This window comes from Micromys minutus (genome assembly GCF_963924665.1).
Source record: "Micromys minutus genome assembly, chromosome: 13".
In the NCBI taxonomy this organism is placed as follows: domain Eukaryota; kingdom Metazoa; phylum Chordata; class Mammalia; order Rodentia; family Muridae; genus Micromys; species Micromys minutus.
The window spans coordinates 10,315,367-10,342,399 of NC_137982.1; the positions used below are offsets into that span (position 1 = coordinate 10,315,367).

At 41.4% G+C, this 27,033-nt stretch overlaps 1 protein-coding gene across 7 annotated transcripts in view; it reads left to right on the top strand.

The window, feature by feature from the left end:
- Positions 1–27,033, top strand: part of MAPKAP1 (MAPK associated protein 1) — a 211,676-nt gene that overhangs the window by 73,155 nt on the left and 111,488 nt on the right. For all 7 annotated transcript variants that reach the window (XM_080927363.1, XM_080927361.1, XM_080927365.1 and 4 more), the window contains one exon: positions 12,596–12,768. In XM_080927363.1, the coding sequence (XP_080783489.1) occupies positions 12,596–12,768 (173 nt within the window). The remainder of the gene's footprint in view (positions 1–12,595; positions 12,769–27,033) is intronic.

The window sequence follows — 27,033 nt, forward strand, 5'->3', positions numbered from 1 at the left end:
CCTGATATTATTATCATTATGGAAGCCATTGTTTGTATAATTAAATGCAAAGTATGGTGTAGCATTTAATGATCAAAAAATCCCACAATGGCTATGAATATTCAAAATGGACACTTTTTATCCTGTAAAGACGGCTTTAAGGTGGCTGAATCCTAGGACATACTGTACCTATCTCCAGGTTGATGAGAGGAGAATGCTGTGGATTTTCTTGGCAAACAATCAAAAGAGAGCCCTTTCCCTGTTGCCTGTACCTCCCTCTCCATAGAGGGATATTTTGTCCAGAAATCTGCTTGGCCTGAGCAGCAGCTTTGGCCTCATTAGAAGGATCACTGTGTAACAGTTGGGAACAGAGCTCGTGCAGGAGAGATATGAGCACCAACCCAGGATGTCTGCCCAGATCTGCACCCCAGCCACACAGAGCCCTGGTACAGGCTTAACTTTTGCTTTATTTAGACTGTGGTATTTTGAACCAGAGGTTCTCATGTATTTCACAGCTGAGGGAACTTGACTTCCAGAGAAGTTACAGACTTGTGCAGAAGTCACACAGCTCAAAGATGACAGGCCCACAGTTCAGGCCAGTCCTTCTGCCTCTGCGCTGAGGGGCCTAGCACCCTAGACATGATGATCCCACCAGCATGGTAGCTTGAGCAAAGTGGCTGCCATTCTTGTTACAGTCTGATTAGGCTTTTAGTTTTCCCCTCATGCTTCCCCTAGTCTTTGTTTACTGCTTAATATAAATTTAAAAATGAATGATTATATTTTTCTAGTTGATATATATTTTTAAATTTTTTATTTTACTGGCTGGGCATGGTAGTGCACTTCAGAGGCAGAGGCAGGCTGATCTGTCTCTGAGTTTGAAACCAGCTGGTCTACATAGCTAGTTCCAGGCTAGCTGGGGCTGCATAATAAGACCTTGTCTAGAAAAAAAAAGTATTATTATTACATGTGTGTTGTAGGGAGCTTGTCATATTGTCACAGTGAGTGTGTGGAGGTTGGAGGACAACTTTCAGGAATTGGGTTTCTGTCAATCATAGTTTCTAGAATCCAAGAGTCAGGTTTATTGAGCAAGTACCTGTTCCTGTTGAGTATTCTCGCTGGCCCTCATTGCTAATTTAAAGAGTTATTTAAGTTTATTGTTCAAACCACAGGGGATAACTCATTGCCTTTAAAACAGGGGTGCTAGGCTCCTCCCCACCACCAAGGATCAGAGCATCAAACATTTTAAATAGGGAACGGTTTTCTTGAGAGCAACAACTTCCTAGTAGCTGTCTAGTGCTGTCGATTTAACATTTGCTATGTTACACTTTTTCTGTGCCGTCCTCTTGAAAAGGTTACAGTCTGGTGTACTCCACAGTACTTAGCAGACCAGGTGGCATTGGACTTTGTTTGGTTTGGTTTGGTGTAGTTTGAGTTTTGGTCCTAGGCTATAAAGGCGGCTGGGATGGGGTGTGAGGAGCGCTGGAAAGAAGCAGTAGACTTTTTCAGTGTCATTCAGCTCGAACTACGGTCAGCGACACACTCTGCAGGAAGACTGATCCAGTAGGAAGACACAGGTAATTGTCAAGATGTCCCTGGGAGTGAGGCTTGTTTGTTTGTTGTTTTGTTTTTAGCTGGTGACAGGGCCACACCAGTTTAGGGCTTCAGGAAAGGCTGCTGAATTCCACATTCTGAGGGTGTTTTAAAGGAGATACCCAGAAGGTGTCTTAAGAATTTCAAATCTATGGATGTCAGTAAAACCTTTTAAGTCTCTGATTAGAAAGTAAAATTATTATATTCACATATAGCAAGCATAGGGGCAGGAACATTTCATGAACTGTTACTGTGGGTCAGAGAAATGGATGCTTCTGTATGTAACCTTTTCAGGTCCTCTGTACATCCCCGTGAGGGAGGACTGTTATTCTCCAGGCTTTAAAACCCTGTGTGTGCTCTCATGCCTGCGTGGAGGTGAGAGGTTGACGTTGTTTCCTTGCCATGTTGCTTCTCATTTTATTTACTTACTTTTTGTTTATTATTTTCTTGAGACAGGCGCTCTCACTAAACCTGTAGCTCACTGATGACTAGATTAGCTGACTGTATAGCACCAAGCCACTATGCCCTACTTGCTGTTTACTTACAACAGCATTGCATTATGTAGCTTTGGCTGAGCTGAAGCTTGCTTGTAGACCAGATTGGCCTCGAACTCAGAATCTGCCTGCCTCTGTCTCCCAAGTGCTGGGATTAAAGCTGTGTGCCACCACACCTCGTCCAGTGCCTAGCATCTTATATGGGTTCTGGAGATCCAAACTCAGGCTCTCATTCTTTATAGATGGGAAGTCATGACCTAAACAGCTTAAGTTGCTGAAGGTCAGCCTGTATTGGCCTTATGTGTAGGTCTGGGTCCCGGTTTGTGTTCTTCACCACCACACTGTGCTGCCTCCCAGCTTCTGTTATGATGGCAAGGATCTGAAAAGCACCAAATCAGAACTTGACCTCCTTAAAGAAGGAGTGACAGTTGACGTTCTTGATAATAAAAGCTTAATGGAACCAAGGTTGGTGATTCAGAGGGAATTAATGAGATTTTGTCAATTTTATTTTAAGCTTGTCAGAAAATACAGTGTCCAGTGACAAACTGTAGAAATGTTTTTGACAAATTAACTTGACTACAGGTGCCAGATCAGGGAAATGTTAATTTAATAGCCTTTAAGCAGTCTAGATTTATTGAGGGTTAAGATAGCAGTACTAAGCCAACTCCATAGCTCTGAATGGATTTGTCATATAGTTTTATATAAAATCTATTCATATTCATTGCTACTATTTTGAATGTAAAAAAAGTGAGTTCATCTCCTGAGCCCATAAGATTGTAGTATTTAGAAGTTTTGCCTCTGTTATATAGAGCCTCTTTATTTCTCACAGTTAGATAATCTGGTTTATGCTGGATTATGATTGAAAATATTACTTCTCTTCAAATGGAAGCCATTAAATATTCTCATAGAAGTGAGCACTTAAATGTACCAGATGCCTCGCTATCACCTGTGTGGCACCTATAGAGCACAGAACATAGAACACAGCATATAGAGCCCAGCATTCTTCTGTCCCTGTTCAGGAGGCTAGGGAGAAAGGTGTCAATAGAAAGGCAAAGCAGCCATTGCTTTAAACATGTTTCCTTTCAAAGGCTACAAATAAACCTTTTATCAATTTGCGTTATTATGTTGTCTGAATACACTGATGCATTTATTTCTGCATTAAAATTACATATAATGATCTGCTTGTGCAGTTGTGACTAATGGAATAACATTGCCTGCTTTTTGTCTCTTTAATTGCAGAAGCCAAGCTGTCTGTCCTTTCTGTTTCTTTTCTTTGGCAGAGAAATTGAACACTTAGCAACAGTTTGGAGATCTCCTATTCAGTTTATTATTAGAAGCGTTGATGTTAAGTAGCCCTGCTAACTGAGCTTTGTGTTTGTAAGTCTTAGTTCACTTGAGTCACTTGAGGGTAGTTCCTAAATGAGGATCATTTGAAGCAGGCATATAGCTTGCAGTCCCAGCATTGTGCAGGAAGCAAAGATAGGAAGATCATACATTTGAGGCCAGCAAGACCTGCGTAGCAAGTTTCTGGCCAGCAAGGGCTATATAGTGAGACCCTGTCCAAAGACCATCAGGAACAGGCTTTGAAAGATGACACTTAAGCAATTAAGAGCACTGGCTGCTCTCCCAGAGGACCTAGGTTTGATTCCCAGCACCCACATGGTGGCTCACAATTAATTGTTTGTAATTCCAGTTTGAAGGGGTCCAACACTCTCTTCACCTCAGACATTAGCCACACATGTGGTATACAGATACACATTCAGGCAACACACACACACACACACACACACACACATACACACACACACACACACACACACACACACACACACACACACACACACACAATGCAGGGTTTTGTCGTTGTTTTGGGTTTTTTTTTGGTTTGTTTTTTTCTTGAAACAGGTTCTCTCTATGTAGACCAGGCTGGCCTTAAACTGCAGCGATACCTGCCTCTGTCTTCTTAGTGCTGGAATTAAAAGCGAGTGCACACCTAGTTTAACATAAATTTAAAAAAAAGATTATTCGAAATTGAGCACACTTGTTATTCTTTCTGATTCCTCTATTTTGGAAACTATGAAGTATATAATCTTGAAATTAGCTTTATTATAGGCAGTAGATAATGTAGGCTATACATACATACATACATACATACATACATATATACATACATACATACATATATATGTACATACATACATATGCATCTAGGTTCTACATTATTTTAGTTAATGAGACATTGTCTAAATGGACCAACCCATCCTCATGTCCATTGCTGTATGTTTCAGTTAGTTCCTGTTTACATTCTGTGTGATAAACTGTTTTTAAGCTTTATATTTTTCTATTGAAATAGCTAATTGTTAGATTATTAATCAGATTGTGTATGTTTCTTAATGTTATTATTGTTTTGATGGGCTTGAAAACACGTTTCCAATTTATCTTATGCTACAAAGACCCAGTAATATACACTTAGAATGTGTACATATTTACATCAAAGAATGCTTTAGAAAGCACAGCTTACAATAGTGGGATGTTAAAAATGTCTAGCTATGTAAGCTGCAGGGTAATGAAGAATTCAAGTCCTTACTCGCTGTATGTCAGGTCCTGTGTTAGGTGTGCAGGAGGCATTTCAGAGAAGAGAGTGGCCTGGAGTAACAGAGGCAGTCAGATTCCAAGGAAAGAAAGAAGGGAGACCTGAGGAGTTTGTTTAGCTAACCCTAAACCTTTGCTGTACTTTAGGCCCAAGGAACATACACAAATGGACGGGATGTGGTTGTTGTGTTTCTGTCATTCACTGTGGATGAGAGAAGAGGGAGGGAGAGATAGAAAACAGTGAACTGTAAGGTTGTGAGAATTACGGTGCTTGGAAGTAGAGGCAAGACAGTGATTGTGGACTTTGCCCTTCTTGAAAGAGGAGAGTTGGAGGGCAGAGGAAAGTCTGCATTCCTTGGTCAGTGAGTATATGTGGGTGTGATCTGTATGAGATACACACCTTATATTTGCTTATCCCAGTGAGAAAGTGTAGGTTCTGAGAGGTGCAGTTACTTGCTCAGTGTCTAAGGGTGGCTCTCAGAGCCAGGATTCAAATCTGGATGCAGGTGACCGCAAGTCTGTGCTCTGAATTGCTCTGTGTACTGAGTAGCAGTAAGGCATTGGCTGGTTATTTAGGTTATTAGCTGCCATGCCGAGGCAGAAATGTTAGCGTCCAGTGGTGGAAACAGCAGGTTTCTGACTGGTGTGATCTGTTGTTTGAGGGAAATCTCTGCTGTTGGCAGGAAGGAGGCAGGGCTGTGAAGATGTGGGCTTCCTGAGGTGAAGACAGTTGGAACACTGCTGTTCCAGTATGACAAAGAGGATGATGTGGCCTCATCTGGGCCAGTGCCACAGGACAGGAGGAGAAAGTTTCAGGGCAGTTTCTAGCCTGTGTAACCCAGGCAACTAGTTGGTACAGATGATAGGAGAGCTGATCGCAGAGAGCACAGGCTGAGGAAGCAGTCTTCTGCTGCCTACAAGTCATCATTTAAAATTAGGTTTAAGTTACATATTTAAACCGTACCTGGTCATATGTGTGTCTGTTTGCACATGCCACAGTGTAGTGTTGTCGGGACAGTTTGAGGGAATCCACTCTGTTTTGTGGGCCCTGGGTCATCGCGTCTGGCAGCAAGTGCTTTATTTGCTGAGGTATCTCACCTGCTGGATTTGTTGCTTTTTATTTTTCTTTAATAAAAGTTATTTAACCCTGGGCCTTACTCACATACTTTGTCCCTAGTACATGTTTGCTTGGTGCCTTAGCATGAGCTGCATTTCCATGCTTCTTTCTCTTACCAAATGCCCTTATCCCTTGAGTGGTACTTACCCTTGCTCTGTTCATCTCCTTTTTGCTGCTGTTATTGTTTATAATTACAGTCTTTTGTTTCTAATTGGCAACATAGTATTTATTATAGAAAATACAAAGCAAAATATTAAAATCACTCATAAAATCACCACGTCTCAGATGGGACCTCTGCCCTGCCTCCGTTGTGCTCATTGTAAACACAGTAAGCAGCTTTTCTGGACTCATGGTTCTCTGTCAGGGAGCATGAAGGTTTTCCTAAAATCCCTCTTCAGCCCCTTCAAGGATGACCGCCTCTGGGCTTTCTTGGCAGCCTTTATCTTTTCCTTCTTAGAGTGCTCACTCCCCAGCAGGCCAGGAGACTGCTGGGGGTCTGCTCCACACCATGCTTGTTAGACTTGGCCTTCAGGTCCCAGCATGGTGTTACAGTGGGTATTTGAACACATGAGAGGGGAGGAAGATACAGCTGAACCTGGTCCCTGTGAAGCCCTCTCTTGAGCTCTAATTATGGCTTTATCTTCCCAATCCTGTATTGGGGAGCACATAAATTGCTGTGCAGTAAAGCTGTATGACACGATCTTTGTTTATTGTTAGTTGCTTTTTAATACTTGGATGTTAGGCCTCTGGAATATTGCTTTCTTCATGTGTGATGAATACTTTTAATCCTTTGGTCACCTTATTTTTTTTTTTTTACAAGTTAATTACTTTCTATTATGTTGATGGATTGTTTTATGTTTTAGATGATTTTCTCTAAATCTTGCAACACAGGGACTCTCAGATCAAGCTCACTGCCACCACCTGGAGCTTTTTTAGAAGCGCTTCCTCATTAAAATAGATAATTTTAGGGTTTGTACAAGGCACTTTCCCAAGATGGTAGTAGAAAATTGAAATGATAAAGCGTTTCATTCATTTACTAAGCATCTCTTTTTTTCTGATTTCATATGAAATGATCAGGGTTAAGGGACCATAGGATGTGCTATTAACACCTGCCAGGGTTTTCTAACCAACAGTGATTGTCCTGCAGTTAGGATCAGAGGGGTTCTGGGAGTCTTGGTGCCTTTATATTCTCCTCCCTCAGCTCTAGATCTTCTGTAAGAGACTGTTCAACATAGATCTTTGGTCGTGTTTATGAGGACAAAGGAAGAGAGAGGTTAGCTGCAGAAAGTGGGTTTTAGTGGCACTTGGACTGGCTAAGAAGGTGAAGGAGTCAGATATTCAAACAGTGGTTTTGGAGTCACCTCACCCTGGCTCAGGTTGAGCTGTTGTGGGTTCTTCCATGTGGTTGTGGGATATTGAGCAGGAGACGATATTGTAGGAAGCAAGCCTTAGTTTTCTCCGCTGGAATATAAAGGTAAACCCTCTCTTAGAGTTGAGCTGAGAAATAGGTGAGATAGAGCCAAAGCGCTAAACAGATGTCTGTTCGTGCTAGAAGGGTCAGTGTTCTCTTTAGAACTTGTGTGCTATCACTGTGAACCCCATCCGAGTATGAGATCAGAGTGGGCCTGAAATCAGAAGCAGCTAGTAAGCTGCTCAGTATGCAGGAAGCACATTGCAGGTTGTGGAGCAGATTCACATTGTCTTGCCCTGTGGTTTCCACATCTTGAGATGTCAGCCCTGTCTGTGGTCACTTGGCTGTCGTTCTGCAAACAGTAACAGCAGGAATAAGTGAGGATAAATAGGAAAAGCAGGAGGCTGGGGAGACAGCTTAGTGAGTGAAAGGGAAGAGCTATGAGTATGCGTGCGCATGCGCATGTGTGTGTAAAAGGATTTATTAAACTGGCTTATAGGCTGTGCTCAGGACAGTCAACAGTGGCTTTGTCCCAGTGGAAAGCCAAGAATCCAGGTATTCAGTCCATGAGACTGGATGTCTCAGCAGTCCCAGCCTGCTGCTTGAGCCTAGGAGGATTCCTGGAGAGTGGCTTGTTTTCAGTCTTCTTTGGAGTCTGGCTCTGCATCTTGCCAGCAGGAAAGAGGGCAAGCTGGCCAAGAACAAGGCTTCCATCTTCTATGCCCTTTTATGTGGACTGCCACTAGCAGTAGCCCAGATTTGGATGAGTCTTCCTACCTCAGAATTCAGCCAAGAAAAGTCCCTCAGCCAGACTGAAGTGGTACACACCTTTAATCCCAGCCTTTGCTAGTTCTAGGACAGCCAGAGCTATATAGAGAAACCCTGTCTCAACAACACAAAACAGAAAAACAAGTCTCTGAAAGGTACACCAGGCAGTTTGGGTTTTAGCTTCAGGCTCCAGCTGCAGTTAAGTTGACACCAAGACTAACTATCACAGCTCTCCAGGAAGGTTCCGCTATGATTAGTTCAGCATCAACATACTTGCTGGAGAATATTTCTAAGCAAGAAACATACAGGAGATGTGAGTGTGCACATAGGGTGCACCTATGAAAAAGACAGGAATATTGTAGAGAATTGATTTTCTTACACACTTGATACCTTTAGACTTGGGGATCATCACTTGGCCTAATGTTAGTTATTGCTTTGTAAGAGAAGTATCATTTATGTAAAATGATTTTAAAACCAACTTCTTTTTTCTTATTTGGGTTTGGACTCTTAGAATGCTAGAATTATAAAGTGAAGGGGGGTTCTTCAGTCTGCCAGGCACACTGCTAGACATGGTGTATGGAACAAGAGCAGAGAGACACTATTGCCAATTTGATGGGAAGAGCACACACTAAAGATGAACAGAAATTAAGTCATAATCCTAAATTGTTAAGGGGTACAAAGGGGGAGTGAACAGGGTACCTGTGGGAGGGTAACTGAGAAGGGCTTCTTTCTTTCTTTTTTTTAATTGAAGAACTTTATTTTTAAAAAAAAACAAAGATAAATGTACAAATTTCAAGCATTTTTACGTAAAAGTATATGAATACATTTTTGTCATTGCTTGGCTTTTTTTAAAATAAGGTTTGATAGAGTGCATTAAGATCTTACTAGTTACAATGAGCATAAAGTTCATGTCAAACAGGATGTAACCTGGAATTAAACAAAGTTTTCTTGGTGTGTAAGGAGTAAACATAATGGTTTTTTCTTTTTTTTTTTTTTTTTCTTGAACTTCACACAGTTTGTGAGTTGTTTCTGGGGTGTTCAGAGCTTTCTGGGGTTAGTATACCATTATCAGTGACTGCATATTATGTCTGTTCTTTTGTGACTGGGTTACCTTGCTCAGGATGATATTCTCTGGATGCATCCATTTTCTTGAGAATTCCGTTAGGCCATTGTTTCTGATAGCTGAGTAGTACTCCATTGTGTAAATGTACCACAATTTCTGTATCAATTCATCTACTGAAGGACATCTGGGTTCTTTCCAGCTTCTGGCTATTATAAATAGAGCTGCTATGAATATTGTGGTGCATGTGTCTTTGTTGTATATTGGAGCGTCTCTGGGGTATATGCCCAGAAGTGTAATAACAGGGTCTTCAGGTAGTACTATGTCCAGTTTTCTGAGGAACTGCCAGACTGATTTCCAGAGTGGTTGTACCAGTTTACAACCCCACCAACAGTGGAGAAGTGTTCCTCTTTTTCCACATCCTCGCCAGCATCTGCTGTCCTCTGAATTTTTGATCTTGGCCAATCTGACTGATGTGAGGTGGAATCTCAGGGTTGTTTTGATTTGCATTTCCCTGATGGCTAATGATGTCAAGCATGTCCTTAGATGCTTCTCACCCATTCGATATTCCTCAATTGAGAACGTTTTGTTTAGCTCTGTACCCAATTTTTTAACAGGGTTGTTTGATTCTCTGGTGTCTAGCTTCTTGAGTTCTTTGTATATCTTGGATAATAGGCCTCTATCTGATGTGGGGCTGGTAAAGATCTTCTCCCACTCTGTTGGCTGGAAGGGCTTCTTTCTATTGCCTCAGTAGTGAAGGAGCTGTGAGCAGGAGCCAAGAGCTGAGGCTTCAGCATCAGTCCTAAGAGTCTTACCATTATCATTTTACATGTGAGGAACAGAAGCCTAGAGCAACACAGTGGCCAAGAACACACATTAAAGAAGGACAGGTGATGAAGAGCCTTTTAGATCTAGTGAGTAGTAGGGTCTTCAAAGCGAGAGATACAGAAAGGTATCCACAGATGTGTGTCCAGACACATCCCAGGAACACTTTCAGGCCAAGGTAGCTAAACGCTGATGGGCTACCAGATGGACCAGACAGTGCTGTGAGAGGTTGGTCTTTATTCATTGTCATTTTCACTCACTAGAGAAATGGAAAGAGGCTTTTCATATGATGGGTTTTAGCGTTGAGCCCTTCCGCTGTACTGCAAACCCAATGCAGGATGTGCTTATAGAAGAGGGACACTCTACTAGTATGTGTGCAGGGGTGGGGGGTGGGGATGGAAGTGTGTGTATATGCATGCTTGCACAAGCAATTGTATTGTAACTACCTCTACACAGTGGCAACTTAGCACCTTCTATGTGGCTGGGACTTGCATTATGATAGATGGTGTGGAGTATCCTTTCATATATTTATTGGTGACTTGTATTTTTTTCTTCAGAGAAATGTCTACTCAAATCCTTTGCCAATATTTTAATAGGATTATTTTTTGTATTGTATCTTGAGAGTTTTCAGCATGCTCTAGATGGTAAACCCTTACCAGGTAAACGCAACTCTTCCTTCTCCTTCTGTGGGTAACCTTTTTAACTTACTGACAATATTCTTTGGTGAACACATTTTAAAAATATTGCTAAGCTGATTTATTTTTTTGTTGCTTAACTTTATGTCATTTAAAGAAATCAGTGCTTAAGTCAAGGTCATGAAGATTTGTCCTGCTGAGTGTTATGATTTTACCTGTTATAATTTATCTTTGTATATGCTATGAAATAGGAATGCAAGTTCATCCTATTGCATGTTGTTCACTGGCTACCCCACTGCCGTTTGCTGAAAACACCATTCTTCCATTGAAACACAGTTTTGCAGTACATGTCCTTGAACTTGCTAGCAAAATGGAAAGACAGTAGGAAGAAAAGGGATCTGGGACATGAGCAGCAACTGGTACAGTGGCGGTGGCTCCACTTGCTGCAGTGAGGTGACTGCTGCCGTGCCTTGGGGTGGGAGGTGAAGTGGGCCAGTTAAGTGCGCCAGTATAAGCTGAACTGTCTTTGCACACTTCTCCTTGTGATACACTGGACATGCCTGTGAGTAAGACTCAGGCCAGAAGGACCAAGCTCTAGTCTCCAGTGAGAAAGGGGGGATGACATGTAGTGTGATTTATTCTGTGTGCAGAACCCTGATGTGGTATTAATAAAAAGGGATAACCTTTTATCCCGCTCTAGTACCATCTTCGGTAGAGTCACATTGTACTGCAGGGTATTTGTATCTTAGTGGCTTCAGGCCACCTCTAAGTACTCACACACACACCGGCTTCTTGTGACCCTACCCTCCCTGGCTGCTTCTGTTGGGGTGGTCCATGACCATCCCAGCGTGTTGCTTTCACACACTGTCCTCTACTGCCCGATAAAGACTTGACTCCACAATCAATAACTTACCAAACATTTGTATGTTAAATTCTCAATCCACAATCCCTCTACAACAATAAGCTTACAACCATTTGACAAAGATAAAAACTTCCTACCTAGATAAGATTAAATTGACCCATAGAAACCTTTAGAAATAATCATTACAACCTTATCCATACAGAGATGTGTCCATTTTGCCGCCTCTTGAAACTCCCTCTTTTTCCTCCTCTTCTGCTTTACCACAATTTTGTCCCCACCCACTCTCTACTGTCCAGTCATGTGTTGCCTCAACATCAACCTACAGAACCCACACAAAGTAGCTAAAGGAAAAAGACAAAAAGCTACGGTGGCCCAGAGCTGCATAGAACAGAGCAGGAAGGGACACTACTGCTATAGTTGGATGGTTTGGAACTCAGTAGAACAAGAATTTTGAAAGAAAAGAGGAAACAATAGTTTGGAAGTGTTATTGGGGACAACACTACCTTCATGGCCTCCTGACCTTGAGGTCTGGGATTATGAAAAGATGACTGAGAGCCAGACATGGTGGTGTGTGCTTATGACTGCAGCTTAGGCACAAGGATCATGACTTGGAAGCCACTGTAGGCAGCAGAGCAACTTGGGAATTAGAGAGGGAAAGAGATGAGAGCTAGGGACAAGGAGAACCTATGGGAAGGAAGAGTTAAAAATAGCAAAGCAGTCCTGTGTTAAAGGACAGCTCAGATGTGTTGTTAAGTAGCGCTGGCACTCCAGAAAGCAGAAAGGAGAATGCAGAGAGAATGGCTAAATTGGGAGTGCGTCGAGTAGTGCAGGATGAGCAAGAGCAGAAGACCAAGTACCCTTGAACTGTGCGGCACTCTGTAAGCATGTGCCCTGCCTGATGGGATTAGTTCCCGACGTCTCTGAGGTATATAGACAAGCTCTTGTCTCAGGGTGAGTTCCTCCTCTTCAACTTCTCCAGGAGAGACATGGCTGTTACCAGGGAAGGCAGCTGATGGCAGGGGCTGTTAGTACCTCCAAGGGTGGAGAGTTGTTAACCCAGACCAACACCAGCACCAACTCTGTTCACACTCGTACTTGTTCCTCTAGGAGTGCTCACTCACCTTCCTGAGTGTAGACTTTGAGCCCCCTTGAGACTTTCTAGGCTCTGGGCAAGTCTGTGTGAGAGATGGTTGTGCTAGGATCATGACTGCCTGCAAGACCAAGCTCTGTGCTTTCCTCTCACGCGTGTGCTCCATTCACAGGGTCATGTGGGCACAACTGCAACTAAGAAGATCGACGTCTACCTCCCCCTGCACTCAAGCCAGGACAGACTGCTGCCCATGACTGTGGTGACAATGGCCAGCGCCAGAGTGCAGGACCTCATCGGGCTCATCTGTTGGCAGTACACGAGTGAAGGACGGGAGCCAAAGCTTAAGTAATCCTTTTTTTTTTTCTCCTCTTGCCTGTTCTAGTTCCTAGTGGTTTCCTAGCCACCAAAGCTGGACCCTTGGCCATGTCAGTCTCTCTAGGCACTAGCTGGAAGATCAGACTTTCATGCTCATTTGCTCAGAGTGTTCCCTGGGGTCCTACTTGCAGAATAAACGTACAGGTTTCCAGATACAGACACAAGGAAGTGAATTCATGAGGATAAGAGTGACATGAAAGGGGCTGGAGAGATGTCTCAACAGTTAAGAGTACTGACTGCTCTCCTTCCAGTGTGTGTGAAAGTGAAGACAGACACTCATCTACATAAAAATAAATATTAGGGGGACAAAAGAGTATCTTGGAAGAAAATGGGAGTGAGCTGGTGTCTGAACATTAGCTGGCATTTACCTGACCACTTCATTCCTGGTATCCTGTTTATTCTTCAAACCGTGAAGGTGTGTGTTCTGGTCCTTTCTGTCTTGAAGGAAAGACTTCAAGTGCTTGCTGAGGTCAGGGTGCTGTGTGGCTGTCTGCCTGCTGCAGAACCTTGGTCTGAGTCTGAGCTGTATTCTTTATTTAGCAGTTATATTACAACTGCCTTGCTGGAAAGTGGGCTCTCCACAGCTGTACCTTTAGCCACTTTTACAGTGTGTTGCTTTGCTGCATTGGCCCTGCCTGCACCCTTTCCTGATAAACTCTTCTGGTTTACAACTTTTCTAGCAATAGAGTTGGAACACAGCAAATTATGGTGGGACGTTTCCGTAGCCCATAACTGAGTGTGATTTAGTCAGCTTTAGATTAAAACTTTCTTTTAGATATATTAAATTTGTATATGAAATCTTTTCTTCTAGTTCTTTTTTCTTTATCAGAGCCTCACTGTGACATTTTCCTGCCACAGCCTCCTGAGTGCATCACTATGCCTAGTTTTGAGCTCTTTCTGACACTGCCTTCCATTTCCCTGAGTAAGTTTGGATGTAAAGATTGTCTTCTATTGCTTTGTAGCAATACAGAGCCTCTCCAACTGAGATGTTCATTAGGCTCAGACAAAGGTTGGGGATCGGTAGCTGTTCCTCAGAAAGTGCTGAAATGTAGACCCTTCTCTGTATGAAGGGGAGATGAGAAACAAGGAAAGGGATATTACCTGAACTGAAACCTTGAAAGTGCTGTCTGCGGTGGCCCCTGAAGCTGACAGACATGATCAACTGGTTCAGATTATGGCTGTGAAGTAACAGACAGGAGCTGAACTATGACTCTATTTTCTAGGTATATAAACGAAACTTAGGCTAAACAGCTTTGTTAAATCACACAGCAAGGGGCAGGATTGATATTTTAACCCAGTGATCTCTACCAGTACCCAGTTCTTTCCTGCTACACATACTGTGGTGGAACTGTGTGTTAGATTGTGTGGCCCAAGGTAAAGTAGCAACAATCCAAGAGAGTGCACAGCATGTAAAAGCCGATACTTTGAGATGATCCAGGTGTGTGTGTCTCAGAGTCAGTGTGAGGTCCAGCTCCCTTGATCCTGGGACAGACAAGGTGAAACCTGGAGGGACAGTAGAAAAGTTGTATCAAGAGGCAGAGAAGAGGGTATATTTTAGGTACCACAGGGTGGAAGTTTAACTTATTTTCTCAGGTGTCCAGTTCAACCCATACCACTATTCTCTTGCTGGTTGATAACTTGTTATTATTGTATTTTTCTGTATGAATTAATGATATGATCATAATGAAAACTGGAAGTAACTGGCATAGTCTGTATGAGGTGCATCATTAAACACCATCCTCCACCAGACCCCCCATAACTCTGCTCACTGCCAAGAGAGGATCAGGCCATTGATGCAAACAACTCCGCTGATAGCTCTAAGTCACTTTGGGAAGCTTGCTCTCATGTGATTTCTCATGTGTCACATTCAGAGTAACAAAAGAAGAGACAGTGTTTGGGAGTCAACGGTATAAAAGACCTCTGTTATCCACACGCAGGCAGACATACACACATGCTGGCAGAATGAGATTTATAGTCTTGTTACCAGTGCACATGTCAATTTCCTTGGTCTTGATATTAGACTATAATTACGTGAACGGGGAATATTGCATAAAAGATTCAGAAGAAATGTTTTCTCCTCTTGTGAGTTTATAATTATTTAAAAATGAAATTTTTATGTAAGAACAGTGCTTTTTAAAAAAGCATTACAATAGCAGAAATCCACTTTCTGTGTGTCGGGCAACAGAAAGAAGTAAATGTTCACTGGTGCCAGCACATACTGTTGCCATGTTGGAGGGCAGCATGGGTATAGAAGTAAGAACTGCAAAGCTGCAAAGAAGGCAGCCAGCCCTGCACAGCAAGCATGGGTGCGCACAGCTAAGTCCATCCATTGTAGCAGGCGCCAGAAGACCTTGCTCTCCCTGCAGACTGCTGAGGAACAACTGTAAACCCAGCTTCCTGATCACCCACCTATCCCTTAACAGAGACCATATATCACACTGAGCACATCCCTTCACTTCAGACAGTTGCTGCTTAGACTTTTTGGTCTTTATTCTTTGAACCCTTTCTTTTAAAAACTGTATTGTATCTATCAGTATTTTTTATAGTAGAACTAACCTGGAAGTATTTGAAGCAGTTTTTCAATTTTAAAATAACATAAGTATATTATATGTTAGAATACATTTTTTAAATTAATTGTTCTTTTTAAAGAACATTAGGTGAATTGTGGTGTGTGTGCATGTGTGCATGTGTTTGTACATATACACAAGCGAATGTGGAAGCTAGAGCTGTCCAGCTTGTGTCTTGAAATTGTCTCTTCTTAGCCTGGAGTTCACCAATTAGTCTAGGTTGATTGTCCAGTAAGGCCTCAGGAGTTTATCCAGAGTTGGAATTTCATGCACTGTTGTACCCAACTTTTTCATGGGTGCCATATGGTAGAGACAGAGAGATCCCAGGGTTTTGCTGCTAGGCAGCCAAGACAGTTCAGTGGGAGGCCCCAACAAGGTAGAGATTTGTAGAAGATGATACCAGATGTTGACCCCTGTCCTCCACAAATACAATACACATACATGCACATAAATGCCACTAAAAGCAGAGAAGTACCTACAGTTTTCTAAATAGCCAGAGAAAAGTTAAGCTCATCAGGTAGACAAGGTACAAGGAAGAAAATAAAGAATCAGAGAGCCTGGTGTAGTGGTCCACATGCTTCTGGCATCTGGACACAGAGGCAGGGGAATCATTTCAAGCTTCAGGCTAGCCTGGGCTACATAGTAAGGCCTTAGTGTCAGGCCCGGCCCTGTCTCAAAAACATACACAAAAAGGATATGTTTATTCAGATGTATTGTTGGCCAGGGTAATGCCCCAAAGACTCACCTATTTTTATATATACTCATATATAAATTCATATATACATTATATGAAATTTGACTTAAAATAAGTTTTAGTGTTATGGTGCTCTCTCTAGTATAAAATGGCACAGAATCTAGATTCTCTCTTTTCCTTCTAAATCCAAAATCTGTCCTGCACTCCTTCTTGTCCCTTCTTATTGACAGCTGCCAGAGATGGGTCAGACTTTGTTTGTTTTCTCTTTTTGTTTTTTCAGTTTCTCTGTGTAGCATCTATTATTGTCCTGGGAACTTGCTATGTAGACCAGGCTGCCCTCAAACTCATACCAAAGCGAAGAATAACTCATTTAAGTAACGTAATAGTTCTTACTGTGTTTACCTAGCATCATGCATCACAGGAAGAAAACACCATGGCCTTGACTATGCCCTTCTGAAACAGGCCACTTCAGTACAGTTTTTGCTAGAACCTGTCAGCCATGGGGAAGGGCCAGACAAGAGGATCAGCAGAACAAAGTATTGTGAAAAGCACGTAGAGAAATCCATTGGTTTATATACTGATTTTAAAATGCAAAAATAAAAGTGTTCTGCAGCATTGAATAAAAGAATACTAGTCAGAGTGAGTTCTAGGACAGCCAAGACTACACAGAGAACCAAGGAAACAAAAAATCTATGAAACAGGAAATTTGTAAGAACAATTAGGCATTGGTGGAGATAGTTTGAAGCACATAAAAAGTCACTACATTATTTAAGGAAAAAAAAACAACAGAAAATGTACTGGAGCAATTCACGGGATCATAAATACTTTGTATATTGAAGCTATTAACTGTATAGAACACTAGACTTAAAAGCATCTACTTTTTTTAAAAGATTTATTTATTTTATATATATGAGTATACTGTCTCTGTCTTCACACACACCAGAAGAGGACATTAGATCCCATTACAGATGGTTTGTGAGCCACCATGTGGTTGCTGGGATTTGAACTCAGGACCTCTGGAAAAGTAGTCAGTGCTCTTAACCACTGAGCCATCTCTCCAGCCCTGAGGACCCACTTTTATCAGCCCCTCAATTCACTGATTAAATGGCACAGCACTACATGCTGAGTTATTCATATTGATACAACACTCTCAAATCAGAGAACTTAAAAATGTCTGTTTGTCTTACCACAAATTAAGAGAAAACCTTTTAAATTCAAACTTTAATTTGAACAAATTTAAAAAACTGTGGTCATCCAGGCTGGCATTCCTGAAAACCCCTTCCTGGCAAACATATTTAGAGAATTGCAATTGTGGTAAAATATACTTAATGTATTTTTTTCATATTTTAAATTATGTGTATTCCATTTGGTAATCTAAAATGATTTAGCTTCCTTAGTTTTTTCATAGTTGGTAAGAGGAGGCTTTTTTTTTCTTTTTTTCTTTTTTTCCAAAATGAAAACTGAAAGATTTATTTAAAAAAAACAAAACAAAACTGAAAGGAAGGGTCAAATGGGTAATCAGCTTAGGTTATATGTATCCTGGGACCCTCCTAGGGTGATCTTTTATCTTCTTATCTTTTACATTACTTTGTCAATGTCTGTGGCTGAGCTTGGCTTGCTGACATTTCAGTGGTCACACACCGCCTGCTCCAGGCCCTCCATTGCATTTTGAATTACCAAGTTAAGCCACAGGCCTTTCAGGGTTTTGTAGTTTGTCTGCAACACTGGATTCTTAGTCCTTTTTGATGTAAGCCAGTCTGTAAAATAAATCCTAGAAATCCCTTCCTGTGGGGAGGTGTGGGAAGGATTTTCTTTTCAGCCTGTTAGCGTTGATGCCTTGGAATACATCCTTATTTGGTCTTTCCCAGTGGGCTGGGCTGCGGAAGAGCACTTCATTCACAGGGACTAAATTGCTAGATGCTTGTAAGAGCTTTCCTCCAATTTTGGTTTGTCAAGAAAAATGTTTATACAAGAGTATTGTTCAACTTCAACTACCCTGTGCTCTGAAAACTGCAGCACCCAACTTGCCCCAGGGAAGGAGTGGAGAAGGTGGCTGGGATTCTTGACTTTCTTTATTCTTGTGTTTGTTAACTGTTGTGTCAGACCTGACTTGTGGGATTTAGCCTATTTCCACCCGATTTTGATGTACTGATTCTGAGAGAAACAGTGGGAAGACACTAACTGAAATTATTTAAGTCTGTCTACAAGACCAGATTGAACAATTTAGACTTCATTATTCACATTTATTGAATTTTCTACCTTACAAAATTTTGTTTAGATTTGGAGGTCTTACTGTAATTTCTTTGTATGTAGTCCATGGTTTTGAGGGGGGGAAAATCTCTCCAGGTTGCCTTGGATTTTGACTATTTGGTTTAAGGATTAAGAGACACATATTAAAGCTCCTCTCCAAGATCTCTTTATAGAGATGTTTGTAGGTTGGCCACAGACTCCTGGGCTCCAGCATTCCCTCAAGCCTCCATCTCCTGAGTGCTGAGACCACAAGTGCTCACCGTGCCCAGCTGCTTCATTTCTTTTTATAGCAGAAGATACTGTTTTCCTTCTTTTGTGTTTCCATTGAAGAATATCTCGTCCTTTGGAATATTTTGGCCATTATATAGAAAGCTATGGTACATGTTCCCATGATGGTTTTGTGTGCTTGTGAGTTTTCATCTCATTTGGGCCAGTACCTAGGAGCACAGTTCTGGGTTGCACGGTCAGGTAAAGCCCGTGTGGTCACTTGTGAAGTTGTATGATTATGTGCTTTATATTTAGATCTATGAACCTGTCTTTCAGAAGGCTTCTGGCCTTTAGTTTTCCCATGAGTGAGCAGCTAGAGTTGTGTTGCCCACGGTCTCCCCAGCATTCAGAGCAGCTGGCATATGGATTTTTACTATTCTATGGGTATGTAGTGGTCATTTCGTGCCAATTTGTAGTCCCTAATGGATGATGCTGAACAGTTTATGCTTGATTGCTGCTTGACTGCTTGGATGGGCAGTAAGAAGTTTTACTCATTTTGAAATTAACGTTTTCTTATTGAGTTTTAAGAATTCTTTGTATTTTTAGATACATTTTTTTTTTCCAGATGCTTTGCAGACTTTCTTCTCAATGTGTATTTGCCTTTTCTTCCTTTTAATAGCATCTCTTACCCAGAAGATGTTCTAGATGTTAGTGAACTTACCAGCTCTTTTTTTCATAGATGATGCTTTTGGTGTTATATCCACTCCGTTAATTTTTTACACTTGGGTATGTGTATGTGTGTGCACATGTGCCATGATGGTTACACTTGGGTGTGTACCATGGCATGTGGTGCCATGGTGGTGAACATGCTTGCCTGCTGAGTCATCCGGCTGGTCCTGGAGTTGTATATAAAAGGTTCTCAGTATACCCAGGGTCACATAGTTTTCTCCTAGAAATAGTTTCTTCTAGAAGTTGTATGATCATGTACTTTATATTTAGATCTATGAACCTGGACTTGGGGTGTCTCTTAGTAGAGTATGCCTAACATGCACAAGGAGTAAGGTCCTGGGTTCAATCCCTAGTGCTGCAAGAAGGCAACAGAGAAAAGAATATGCCTTAGGTTCAGCCTGGAGGGAGGGCTGTGTTTGGATGCCTGGTTCATATGTGGATACCTTTGTTGCTCTAGCACCAATTGTAAAATGACTGTTCTTCTCCATTAAACTGCCTTTGCCCCTGTGCTGATGACCAACTGACTGCTTCTGGCCTATAAGATTTGCTAAAACATTCCTTAGTTTGTTTTTCTCCATTAGATTCAGGATTGGAACAATATCTTTTGAATAACAGCCATTTGTGGGAAAAAAAAGAAAATCCTGTGAGTTTTTACTCTGTCAGGAACTTGAGATATGCACCTGCTCTTCACACAGAGCCACATTTACTCTGCTTTATAGGTCATTTAAGTGCTTCTTTAAGGGTAGTTTTTGATTATTCCTGCAGTCTGTGTACTTAGGTCATATGTCTTGACTCTCATGTACACGGGAGCACCCTTCCACTCCTGCCCTTTTCTGTCTGTAGTCCCTTAGACTCACCAGCATTGCTCTAGCCTCGTATCTACTGTTGGTGTTTATCAGGCTGCTGATAGGTGAGCTGCTAAACTCCTGAAGAGTTCCTGTAGTCCTGGGCAGTGCCTTTGCGGATTACGGCCATGCTCAGTAGTGGAGGCGCCTGGCTGCTGAGCCACACCATTCAGAAGTGACAAGTAAGCTGACAGCAGAGGGCACGTTTGCAACTTCAAATTTCCTGGTCGTCAATTTTTAAAATCAGCAAAAGATGATTTAAATTTTATATAATATATGTTATTTTGTTCAGAATTGCATCATTTCAGCATTGGGATGGGGGTGTAGAGGCTTGACTCATTTGGGAGTGTGCTTGCTTAACATGCAGGGAGCCCTGGGGGTCTGTCCCTAGTATTCCATAAAACAGGGCATGAAGGGACAAGCCTGTGACCCAGCTCTTGGGAGGTTGTGTGGGGGGGATCAGTTCAGAGCCATTCTTGATAACATAGGCAGGTGCAGACCAGTGTAAGCTGCTGGGCACCGTAGCTTTAAAAGACTCACACACACACACACACACACACACCCCTGTCACCATTATATACATTTTTATATATAAAACACACTTACAAATCTTGTTGTGGTTGTAAAATTTTAATATGTGGTATCTATTTGCAATTTAATCTCCACTCAGACATGCCATTTGAGAAATGCATAGTAGCCACTTATTGAACAGTAGTTGAAAAGTACTGAACATACCAAGCAGTGGTCTAGCCAAGTGGTACAGATTCCCATTCTGTGATAGAGTTGTGTTACTAGTCCACTGTCAGCTATCTGTAGCCCTTGAGGAGAGTTGGTGACCTTTATATAGCTAAGAGTTTATGTCAGTAAGCATAAGCATCATTATTTTTTGTAGACACTCTGAAACATGTTAGCATCTTTGTCTCTTTGTCAGAGTGCAGTATAGCAGTTAAAAGTGTAAATAAAAGGCTGGAGAGATGGCTCAGTGGTTAAGAGCACTGACTGCTCTTCCAGAGGTCCTGAGTTCAAATCCCAGCAACCACACGGTAGGTCACAACCATCTGTAACTGGATCCAATGCCCTCTTCTGGTGTGTATGAAGAGTTACAGTGTACCCACCTACATGAAATAAATAAATCTTTTTTTTTTTAAGTATAAAATACAGAGCCATGGCCTTGTTTTTGAATCTGGTGTTACTGCAGCAGGCTGACCTTGCTTGTGTTACTTAGGTTCCAAACAGTATAGTGTTCTTGAAATGTAGTATACACTATAAATGTAAAATGTAATATACGCTATAACAGATTGTTGTTTTTAAAAAAAATGAGAAAATCTATAGCCTACAATTTTCTAGCAGTCATTCACGCAGGACTGTGAGTTAGCACTCTTTTTTTTAAGATTTATTTATTTATTTATTATGTATACAGTGTTTTGCTTGCCAGAAGAGAACACCAGATTACATTACAGATGGTTGTGAGCCACCATGTGGTTGCTGGGAACTGAACTCAGAACCTCTAGAATAGTATTCAGTGCTCTTAATCTCTAAGCCATCTCTCTAGCACCGAGTTAGCACTCTTATTACAGGCACCAAGGTGTGGTGCTCTGATATCAGTGTGTGGCAGTATTAGTGAGGCTGCGCCTCTCTCCTGTCTCCTTTCAGTTCACACTTCAGTCTAGTCTCCTTACCTTTCTAGATTACCACCTCCTTCCCCTCTATGTTCCTTAGTCATCTCTAAGAGCCTTTGCTTAAATATGTGATCAGCTTTAACAGCCCTTCCCCCTTGGCACTCTTAGCTGCAATTCTATGCATGTAATGACAACAGTTCCTTGTGCATATTATTTTCTAGTCAGATATGCCTTTCTGCCTTTTGAAATCCTGCCCTGTGGATCACCTATGTATCCTCTCACCCCACCCCCCGCCAGCTCTTCTTTGGCAGCCACTGATATTTAAAGACTTTACCACCTTTCATTCTTTCAGCAAATGTTTTTGGAACCGAGGGCCCTAGATATAGAATGGGGTGCAAAAGGAATGTTGTCACTTGACTCAGAAACTTAAAGTGTTGGGTAGAAGCGATTACCAATGGCTCATTTCACTTCTCTCTTGTATGCATCCATGCATCTTTCCAGCATTCACTGAGTGTTTGCTATGTCTTAGGCATTTGCTGATTTACAGTGCTGAACTTTTTTCATGGAGTAGAACTCAGTGTTTTAAGGAAAGGATGCCATTTCTGGGTGCCTACGCTGAAGTCAGGGAGAGATGTTCTGGGAAGGGCAGCAGAAGCCCTGTATTGAGAGAGGCCCGAAATGGAATAGTGTGGCAGCAAAGCCAAGGCAGGAGGGAGCTGTGGGCTGCTGTGGCTGCAGCACAGAGACCAGCAGGAAGAAAGGGTGACTAGACTAAGAGGAGTGGACAGCTTCTAAAATACCTGAGGTACAGCTCCTAGCATGTGGGGGTGACTTGGATAAGGGAGTCTGGGTGAGAAGTAGTGTTCAAGATGATGGCCTAGATTTCAGACTTGGTCTGTGTGCTATGGTCCCCTGTGATGAGATAAGGAGCCTTACTGTTGCTTGGCCTTCACAGTGTGGAGAGCAGGGGCAGGACACTGAGTTTAGTCTGCCTGTTAACTTGATGGTCCTTTGTATTTGGTTGCTAGAGTTCAGAGGATAGGGAGACAAACCAGGAATGTGAATCTGTGTACAGATGTTTACTGAAGCCTCGGGTTAGTGAGAAGAGAAAAGCCTTCAGTGTGGTCACTGAGGACCCATGTTGAAACAGAGTCCCAGTAAACAAAGAGGTTTAGAACTGGGGCAAATGGAGAGCTTAGCTTATTCAAGGAGCATCCCAGAGACATCTCAAGAACTGTGAAACAGGTGTGAGTATGCTTGGTGTCTCTGTGAGCTTCTACCCCAGTTTAGAACACTGCGCAGCCAGTGATATGTGAAGCAGATGGGAGCATCTGCGTGGGAACCTTCAGGTCTACACAAATGGCTCAGCCCTACTATGCGAGGGAGGCCTTCTCCAGGAGTCTGAGAAAGCAAGCTTCTACCTCTCACAGACCTTTCCTCACCAGTAACTGCCAATCTGGTGAAATCTCCCTGCTTTGTTAGTTTGTTTGTGTTTTTATTATTGATTATTATTATTTAGTTTTATAAAATTATTGTTTGAGATTTTAATATAATGGCTTCATTTCTCCCTTTCCTTTTCTCCTTCTAAATGCTCCCTTATACCACCACCACCCCTCCCTGACTTACTCTCTTTCCAATTCATGGTCTCCTTTTCTTTATTGCTGATGTGTCTGTGTGTTCTTTTTTTTTTTTTTTTTTTTTTAAAGACTTTATTTTACAAAACAAAGATAAATGTACAGATTTTAAACATTTTTTGCTAAAAATTATACATTTTTGTCAGTACTGTTTTTTCAGATATTAAAATAATTTTTACATAAAACTATGTGAATATATTTTTTAGTCAGTACTTGATTTTTTTCGAGGGCTTGATAGTATGTATTGAAAACCTAATAGTTACCATGAGCGTAAAGTACATGCAAAACAAAACGCAATATGGAAATAGTCAAAGTCTTCTTGTTTTGTAAATATATATATATATATTTTGTTTTCTTTATTTCTTGGACTTTATACAGTCTGTGAGTTATTTCTGGGGGAGTGCAAGCCTCTGGGGTTAGCATCCCAATATCAGCGACTGCATATTATGTCTGTTCTTTTGTGACTGGGTTATCTCACTCAGGATGATATTCTCTAGATGCAGCCATTTTCTTAAGAATTTGGTTAAGTCATTGTTTCTGGTGGCTGAGTAGTATTCCATTGTGTAAATGTACCACAATTTTTGTATCCATTCATCTTCTGAAGGACATCTGGGTTCTTTCCAGCTTCTGGCTATTATAAATAGAGCTGCTATGAACATTGTGGTGCATATATCTTTGTTGTGTATTAAAGTGTCTCTGGGGTATATGCCCAGAAGTGGAATAGCTGGGTCTTCAGGTAGTACTATATCCAATTTTTTGAGGTATCGCCAGACTGATTTCCAGAGTGGTTGTATTAGTTTACAACCCCACCAACAGTGGAGAAGTGTTCCTCTTTCTCCGCAGCCTCTCCAGCATCTGCTGTCATCTGATTTTTGGATCTTGACCAATCTGACTGGTGTGAGGTGGAATCTCAGGGTTGTTTTGATTTGCATTTCCCTGATGGCTAAGGATGTCGAGCACTTCCTCAGATGTTTCGTGGCCATTCGGTGTTCCTCAACTGAGAACGTTTTGTTTAGCTCTGTACCCCATTTTTTATAGGGTTATTTGATTCTCTGGTGTCTAGCTTTTTGAGTTCCTTGTATACCTTGGATATTAGGCCTCTATCTGATGTGGTGTTGGTAAAGATCTTTTCCCATTCTGTTGGTTGCCGTTTTGTTTTCTTGACGATGTCCTTAGCCTTACAGAAACTTTGCAATCTCATTGAGTCCCATTTGTTAATCTTTGACCTTAGAGCTTGAGCCATTGGTGTTTTGTTCAGGAAATTTTCTCCTGTGCCTATGTGTTCTAAGGTTTTCCCTACTTTCTCATCTAATAGTTTCAGTGTATCTGGTTTAATGTGGAGATCTTTGATCCACTTACACTTGAGCTTTGTACAAGGAGATAAGAAAGGGTCTATTTTCATTCTTTTGCATGCTGAGTGCCAGTTGGACCAGCACCATTTGTTGAATAGGCTGTCCTTTTTCCATTGAATGTTTACTGCTCCTTTGTCAAAAATCAGGTGACCATATACATGAGGGCTCATTTCTGGATCTTCTATTCTATTCCATTGATCCACATGCCTATTTCTGTACCAGTACCATGCAGTTTTCAGCACAATTGCCTTGTAATATAGCTTGAAGTCAGGGATAGTGATTCCTGCAGATGGTTTTTTGTTGTTGAGGATGGATTTAGCTATTCTAGGTCTTTTGTTATTCCATATGAAATTGCACATTGATCTTTCCAGTTCCATGAAGAACTGGGTTGGAATTTTGATGGGGATTGCATTGAATCTGTAGATTGCTTTTGGTAGGATGGCCATTTTTAAGATGTTGATCTTTCCAATCCATGAGCATGGGAGATCTTTCCATTTTCTGAGATCCTCCTCAATTTCTTTCTTTAGAGGTTTGAAGTTCTTGTCGTACAGGTCCTTCACTTGCTTAGTTAGAGTCACACCAAGGTATTTCATAGTTTTTGTGACGATTGTGAAGGGTACCTTTTCCCTAATTTCTTTCTCCACATGTTTGTCCTTTGAGTATAGGAAGGCTACTGATTTGTTCGAGTTAATTTTGTATCCAGCCACTTTGCTGAACTTCAGCTGTAGAAGTTCTCTGGTGGAATTTTTGGGGTCACTCAAGTACACTATCATGTCATCGGCAAAGAGTGATGTTTTTATCTCTTTCTTTCCGATTTGTATCCCCTTGATCTCCTTTTGCTATCTAATTGCTCCAGCCAGGACTTCCAGTACTATGTTGAATAGGTAGGGGGAGAGTGGGCAGCCTTGTCGAGTCCCTGATTGTAGTGGGATTGCTTCAAGTTTCTCGCCATTAAGTTTGATGTTGGCTGTTGGTTTGCTGTATATTGCTTTTATTATGTTTAGGTATGGACCTTGGATTCCTGTTCTTTCCAGGACTTTTAACATGAAGGGGTGTTGGATTTTGTCAAATGCTTTCTCAGCATCTAGTGAGATGACCATGTGATTTTGATCTTTGAGTTTGTTTATATGGTGAATTACATTGATGGATTTCCTTATATTAAACCATCCCTGCATCCCAGGGATGAAGCCTACTTGGTCATGATGAATGATCGTTTTAATGTGTTCTTGAATTTGGCTTGCAAGAATTATGTTGAGTATTTTTGCATCAATGTTCATAAGTGAGATTGGTCTGAAGTTCTCTTTCCTTGTAGGGTCTTTGTGTGGTTTAGGTACGAGGGTTATTGTAGCCTCAAAAAATGAGTTAGGTAGTATTCCATCTGATTCTATCTTTTGGAATAGTTTGGAGAGTATTGGTGTTATATCCCCAATAAATGTCTGATAAAATTCTGCACTGAACCCGTCTGGACCTGGGCTTTTTTTGGTTGGGAGACTTTTGATGACTTCTTCTATTTCTTTAGGTGTTATAGGGTTATTTAGATGGTTTACTTGGTCCTGGTTTAACTTTGGGATCTTGTATCTGTCTAGGAATTCATCCATTTCCTCCAGATTTTCCAATTTTGTGGAGTATAAGTTTTTGTAGTAGGATCTGATGATTTCTTGAATTTCCTCAGTTTCAGTTGTTATGTCCCCACTTTCCTTTCTGATGTTGTTAATTTGTATACTCTCTCTTTGCCCTCTAGTTAGTCTTGCTAGGGGTTTATCAATCTTGTTGATTTTCTCAAAGAACCAACTCTTGGTTTTGTTGATTTTTTTCAATGGTTCTTTTTGATTCTATTTGGTCTATTTCTGCCCTAATTTTGATTATTTCTTGCCGTCTACTCTTTTTGGGTATATCTGCTTCCTTCTGTTCTAGGGCTTTTAGCTGTGCTGTCAGGTTGTTGATGTAAGCTCTCTCCAGTTTCTTTTTGGAAGCACTTAGGGCTATGAGTTTTCCTCTCAGTACTGCTTTCATTGCATCCCATAGGTTTGGGTATGTTGTGTTTTTGTTTTCGTTGAATTCTAGAAAATCCTTAATTCCTTTTTTTATTTCTTTTTTGACCCTGCTATCGTTTAACAGAGCGTTGTTTAGTTTCCATGTGTATATGGGCTTTTTGTTGTCTTTGTTGTTGTTAAAGACCAGCCGTAGACCATGGTGATCTGAGAGGATGCATGGGAGTATTTCAATCTTCTTATATCGATTGAGGCTCGCTCTGTGTCCAATTATGTGGTCAATTTTCGAGAAGGTGCCATGGGGTGCTGAGAAGAAGGTGTATTCTTTTACTTTAGGATAATATGTT